The sequence below is a fragment of the Antedon mediterranea genome, chromosome 1, assembly GCF_964355755.1.
Source record: "Antedon mediterranea chromosome 1, ecAntMedi1.1, whole genome shotgun sequence".
Classification (NCBI taxonomy): domain Eukaryota; kingdom Metazoa; phylum Echinodermata; class Crinoidea; order Comatulida; family Antedonidae; genus Antedon; species Antedon mediterranea.
In genome coordinates, this window is record NC_092670.1 from 2,082,246 (window position 1) to 2,089,656 (window position 7,411).

Consider the following 7,411-nt stretch of genomic DNA (forward strand, 5'->3'; position numbering starts at 1 on the left):
GGAATAAATATTTCCCGAAGCGCCAATAACCGATATAAAAGGCAATATCTGTTATATTATATAGCCAAGAACAAGTCTGCTGGGTTGGGTGAAGCTAGGCTAGCCTATAGGCCTAGGCCTCCTATAGTATTTGCGAAGAATAATATACAGATTTTATTTTATTTATTTTTATTTTATTCATTTCGGCAATAAACATAAAATAATAATTACAAAAAAAACATAAAAATATATATATATATATGAAAAACAAAAATAAAAACAGATAATTAATGATTCCTTGGCAATAAAATATTCACTTAGGCCTAGGTCGTTTAAATTAACAGAAGAATTTCCATCAATAAGCCTATTAATAATAATATTATAATCAGGTAGGCCAAATAAACAATTCGTCTTCTTCTCGATCTTCGAGGAGCCGAATCACCGGATGTTCAGCGCGTACTAGTTACTAGGTTACTACCGTGAGTATTGACCAATCATAAACGGTGTTTCATCACATTTAGGATGGACTTATAACTATTTCAGTATTTCAGTATTTATTGGTACTCACTTTCGAATCAGTGGCACACACCTTTCGGTGGTGCGTCCATACAAATATAAACAACAACATATAAAAGGTAAATGATGATAAAACTTACATAATTAACTTACATTGAAAAAAAAAAAACAAGACAAAAACAAATGTACAGTAGTAATTGCACACTTGAGTAGATACTTAAAAACAATTGTATAACGAGCAAATCAATAAATCGATGCAATAGGTCAGTAGTAAATACACATTTGGGCCTACTTACAAAATGTCAGACAGAAAAAAAATAATACTTATACATAGTAAATAAAAAAAACTAAAAAAAAAAAAAAAAAAAAAAAAAAAAAAACAGAATAAAGATACAATAGGTGAACAGTATAAATAATACATAATCATGATAAAATTACTACATAAATCGAAATAAGCACAACTATATGTTTATGTACTTGAAATTATAGATATAGCAAACAGCAAGTACAAGATTTTATTTGTTTAATGATTAGTTATTGGTATATCTAACTGGTCTATCAATGTATAAACTAAATAAGCTAAAATGTCTGACTGAAAAAAAAACAAAAAAAAAAAACAAACTTATACATAGAAAATAAAACTAAAAAACAATTGGATAACAGTATAACGATACAATAGGTCAAAAGTATAAATAATACATAATCGTGATTATTTTTACAAAAATCGAGATAAACACAAATAATTATATGTTTATATGTATTTGAAGTTAGATAAGCAAATAAACTAGTTTATCAATGTAAAAGCCAAATAGGCTAATTATTGGGGTAATGTTGGTAATTTCTTATATATATCTAACCTGGTATCCCAAACAACGCCCCAAACGAGTTCGCACAAATAATACAGGATGTTAAAACGAAATCGCCCAGCACATCCATTATATTATCAACAATATGTCCTAGACAAGATGTTATGGAACATCAAGGTAGAGTAGATAAACTGAACGAGGAAATCAAAGGAATCGCGTCAAAAGAGGACACTGTAAAATAATTCACAACGACACAACCTTCAAACTGTACAATAACGAATGTTACGGAAGCGTTAAAGTGCCATTCACTTGGCGACTTGTCGAGATATTTTATCTTGCCAAGTCGACATAAATATGACTATTATGTCGACATAGTAACCATTATATGTCTACATGGCGAGATAGTTTATCTTGCCAAGTTGACTTCCTAATAACTACATATCGACTAGACTAGATAGATTAACTTGCCAAGTTGACTATACTTCGACACTTGGAGCGTCCAAGTGCCATCCATTTGGCGACTTGTCGAGATAATTTATCTTGTCAAGTCGACATAAATATGGCTATTATGTCGACATAATAACCATATGTCGACATGACGAGATACATTATCTTGCCAACTTGATTTCCTCATAAATACATGTCGACATGACGACATCTAGATTATCTTGCCAAGTTGACTTTTCCAAAGAGTTTATGTCGACATGACATGCTAGACTATCTTGCTAAGTTGACTTCACACAAGAGTGTATATCGACATAGGTATAGAAACAACAGCAGAATAAAGATACGTTGCCGCCAAGCAGAACATGTCTTGGCAAGTTGATGCTCAACGCGCGACACACGTGGGAAAATCTTTTTACTCGCCACCACATTGACAACCAACCACCATGATGGAAGGTGAAGACATCCCTGTCCTTGTGCATTTTGGCCAGCATGCCAAAAAAATGTTTGTAAAAAAAAGTAGTGGGAAAATGGAGATATTGGAGAAATGTGCTGAGGTACGTAAGGAAAAATTTAAGCGTCTTTTGTTGCTTATTCTTGATTATGTTTTGTTTTGTTATTTGCAATTTCTCACTTAACTAGGAGGCCTAGGCCTAGCTAGCCTAGGCTATACTCTATCTATCCTGGGTGACCCTATCCTCCCAGGTCTAACTGAAAACAACTTTAAACAACCGTAGGCCACCTTCTGTGTACCATGGCTAGCTTGCCCTGTACTTTATTGTTTGTACTGATTTCCTATTATTAATAGAGATACTGTATTATTCATTTTTTTCTTCTTCTGGTTACCCAAATTAAATTTTCATGGTAACATAAACAATCATACAGTCAATCAAGAGGGAAGAGGGCTAATACATTAGTAAATTGATGCAATTCATTCATTTAAATCACAACTGGCAGTTAGTAAAACTGAATTGCATATGATGTACAATTGATAACATGTAAACAGGTATATATAGATAAATGGGGAAAGAAATTAAATTAACAGCCAAATCAAAAGTTGTTGGGTAACAATTATTTAATTATTAATATTATTTTCATTTATTTTATGTTTTTTATTTCAGTTATTTCCTGAGACAGAAAGCTTTTTTCTTCAAATTTTTGATGATGAGTTTGAAGAATGGGTTGATATAGGTGACACAACCTTAATTGTCAAAAAGACAGTCCTGAAAATGTTTGAAAAGGGTAAGAACCTAAACATTAATAAATTTTAATGTGATGAGAAGTTATATCATAAAACATAAAATATACAAATTTCATCACTCATCAGTTCAGGTAGGCATTACAAATGGAAAAATGAATGGCCTTCTTCAATCAGTAACTGTAACATAAAATTCAGGAATCAGAGGAATAAACCATGACACAAAAGTGAACCCAAGAGGTTACCAAACCAATCACCAATGTGTGTGTAGGCCTACATGTTATTAACTTGTCTGTTTATTATTGTTGTAAATTACAGAAGAAAGACCCAGTAAAAGAGCAGCAGGAGCATCATCATCCTCTGATGATGAAAGAGGTAACCATAAGATGTTTATTTAAATATTAGTCTAAACTTTAAAAATGTTCTAGTGTTGGTTACTATAATAACTATTATATAATGTATATTCAGAACAGGAAAATGTTAATTTATTTTCATTCTTCATTGAAATACATAATATCTTGTAAAACCAAACAAATTAAAAAGACAAAAAAGCAATAAAAATATTGCTTGCTTATCAACCTTACGCATCCAGAACAAAAAGTTAAAATGATAATTAAATATACAATTTCAAGTATCAATAAATCAAACACACATTTAAGAGAATATTAGTGTAACATTTAATTATTTATTCATTCATTTTTTATTTACAGGAAAGAGTCTGCTGCAAAAAATTTCTAATATCAAAAAAAAATTTAAGACAAAGCAATCAACAAAACCCAAAAAAACAAAACCTGTGGACGTAACAGTACAAATGGGCTGGTTGCATTTCAACATAAAAAAGAAGGAGCAATCAAAGGGGGAGGAACTACAACCGTACGCACCAACAGATATTCAACGATTCAAGAAATGATTGAGTTGGGTACAAACATGTTCTTTCAAAATGGAAATTCCATATTTGGAAAACTTGATCAAATGTCCGTCCATTTAGCAGATTATCGTGCAAATGTTATAGATACAGAAGATTGGAGGCTAGATAACATTTTGGAAGCAGGTGTAAAAGTACGCCTGTATCTCTGTTCTAAACTTATAAAGGTAAGAATCATAATTATGTGTATGATCTATTTGTATACAATATTCCCTTGCCTTCCCATACAATGTATTCTTCCACCTGGCAAGTTGATACATGTGTGTGCTTTTATCAGCATAATATATATTATTATTATGACTTTTTTGTTTTAATTTAGTTTTTTGGTTATTTTATTTGTATTCATTATGTCCAGCTACTGATACCCACAGCATTGTCATTTTTTTCAGTAATTTGCCTTTGGAATAATTAATAAAAAATAAATAAATATAATATATATAAATAAACACATGTTATATATATTATATAATAAAGCTAAATCAAAACGATAAAGTAAAACAGCCAGAACGAAATTGCAGAGATTGGTAAGAACACTACCTTTTCTCAGTGCGAAATATATATCTATTTAAACATTTTAATAGCATACAATATTATAGTTTTCAGTTATTTTACATACATTTTTATGCTTAACCTTTAAGGTTGAAACATCCGATGGCAGCTGCAGTGACAGTAGCGAACTGCCCGATCCAGGATTATTAGGTAATTTTTTTAATTCATTTCATATGATACAAAAACAAAAAATATTATAATACATGTGTGTACTTTTTTTCCAAAATAATAGCAGGGGTACAGTTTGAAACATTGAATAGCACGATGTTTGTTTTCTTCTTGTTTTGTATTAGATATTTTATGCAGTATCTATATATATAAACCGATATCTTTGTTTTCAGAATGCAGCAATAATATAGTACAATAATTTGATTTGGGACATTCATTTACAAATTGTTAAAATGAACAGTATAAGTATAAAAGTCGCACATAAAAAATCGCAATGGAAAAAATATCAAGGTTTCCAAAACTGACTCATTTGATGGAGAATCATTTGACTGTCTCAGGGTTGTCTTTCTTATTTGTCTGGTGGGACGTACTTTATGCTATGTATCATTGTGAAATAGAAATCTTTTGATACATTGTCAAAAATGAACCAATAATTACTTTTAATTAAATTGAAGTTAACTATTACTGTAGTCAAATCCTAATATTTAATTAAAAGATGCAGGAACTGTGTTTCTACTTATTTCCATAAAATGTTGCTTATCTGCATATGCATTTTATATATCTTCCTGTAGCCGGACCATCAAGTTCTTTCTCCACTCCAGAATCTCCACAACCGCTTGAAACTCGTACTCCAGAATCTCCACAACCGCTTGAAACTCGTACTCCACAACCTCTTGAAACTTGCAAGCCACAACCTCTTGAAACTCAACCAGCCGGAACACCAACAGTATGTATTTTCATTTAAATTGAGTTGTTTAGCATGTCACAATTTAGGCCATGACATATTTGGTTGTGATAATTTGATTTGATGTTAAAGGTAAAACTTTATTGTAAATTTATTGTTTTATCTTGATAATACAGTATCAATAAGAAATTTTTCTTACAAAAAACGCCGCTTGAATATTTACAGCATTACACATAAGTAATATACAAAATTAATTACAACATGACATTTGACTTACCAAAAAACTAAACTCCTCTTTTAACACTAATTAATACTGTTATAAGGCAAATTTATTTTGCATTATTTAATATTATTAAAAACATAACGCAAATGAAAAGTGTGGATCACCAACCAAAACTAAGAAAAGTATAGGTCTAGGCCTTCCCATGTAGTCTGGTAAAAAATCACCTGCACCATGGTATAAAAATGTACCCAAATAATATAATATAATATCATCTTTAGGTCCTATGTATATTGTTATAACATTTCTTATTGCTAAGTGTTTACCCAGGCCATGGACCTACCTATAAAATGCATTATTATTGAATTTAAAAAAAAAGTATTACATGTTTTACATTAATCCACGCTAATATTGCAATCTTTATATAACCATATATCTGCTAAGCAAAGAAACTCTTATATGAATTTCAACATTATTTAGAAATATCAGTTTAAAAACTAAACTACGAAAGAGAAACATATACACTGTATTTTACTTAACTATAGTGAAGTGCACACTCTTTCAGATAGACTCTCTATTCCCAGATGCACATCCAAATACTCCTTTTTTTAGCCTTAGTAAACTATAAGCTACCGCATTGTACCTGTTTCCTAATGCTTTTGTTCTCATGAATATAACTGCCTAAAGAAGCGGCACGAAAATACATTCTATAAAACATTTTTTTTCAGTATATTCTATTTTGAATACCTCATTGGCAAGGTATATTCTATGCATTTGGTAAAAGATATTTCAAATTTTACCAAAATGGTTTAAATCATTAAACGACACTATTAAAGGCTATGTTGTTTATTTAATTTTGTTTTTTTTTACATTTTAACCAGCTCTAAATTTTTTTCGTTTTACTTAAGATATGCAACTTTTATTTCATTTATACAGGTTATTTTCAAGACATCTCCTGAGGACTTATGTGGCATATACTGTGATAGGCAAAAAAGTTGTTTTTTTATCACATGTGGACATACAATTTGTTTGCCATGCGCAACATACTTTGAGGAAACTAACACCAAGGAATGTCCTTTTTGTAAACAAGTAATTACTACTGTTCGCCACTTGTACTGAAAGTACATATGAATATCTGGTTGGTGTTTTTTTTAAACTTTTTTTATTTTCTTATTTATTACAATAATGTTCTTAAGGTTTATTTTAACAGAATATATTATTCATACCTCGTTTTATTTTAATTGGTGTTATGCTCAACGAATAATTATATGGTTATTATAGTCAATATAATTGATAAATAGAAACCTGTTATATACGGTACTATACTAAAAAGGAATGTTTTTTTTTAATAGTTTAAAAATTGTTTAAATCAGATTGTAATTATATTTACTAATATTGGTAATTTTGGTGATGAGAGCTTAAACTAATTTTAGAATTATATATCTTAATAAAAAGTACATCAATCACTGATAATAAATAATTAAAAAAATTGAAAAAAAAACATTAACAATGAGTCTTATGTTGTTATTTCATGTTTATAATACATTCCATATAATTGGAGATAAAAACTGCCACTTTCTGGCAAAATAATCGCGAGCGAGAATGACATACGCCACTAATAGTTTGACTTTTCAATTCAATTCAAACATTTCATTCAAAACATTTCATTTAAAACATTTCATTCAAAACATTTCATTCAAAACATTTCATTCAAAACATTTCATTCAAAACATTTCATTCAAAACATTTCATTCAAAATATTCAATTCAAAGCATTCAATTCAAAACATTTCATTCATATATCGCACCATTTAATTCATATCGATGCATTTCATTCACATATCGCGTCATAAAATTCATATCATCGAAATGTTGCGTAAACGGCGTTCCATAGGAATGGCTGAATTTCTAACGGAAAAGTT

General features: G+C 29.8%; 1 protein-coding gene across 1 annotated transcript; it reads left to right on the top strand.

Annotated features, from left to right (window-relative positions):
• Positions 1–2,086: 2,086 nt before the first annotated feature.
• On the top strand, positions 2,087–6,903 carry LOC140045532 (uncharacterized). The gene is made up of 7 exons (XM_072090483.1): positions 2,087–2,302; positions 2,867–2,987; positions 3,262–3,318; positions 3,654–4,035; positions 4,507–4,567; positions 5,158–5,312; positions 6,427–6,903. Exons 4-7 carry the CDS (start codon positions 3,850–3,852, stop codon positions 6,607–6,609), a joined length of 585 nt encoding a protein of 194 aa, XP_071946584.1. The 5' UTR covers positions 2,087–2,302; positions 2,867–2,987; positions 3,262–3,318; positions 3,654–3,849; the 3' UTR covers positions 6,610–6,903.
• Positions 6,904–7,411: the final 508 nt, after the last annotated feature.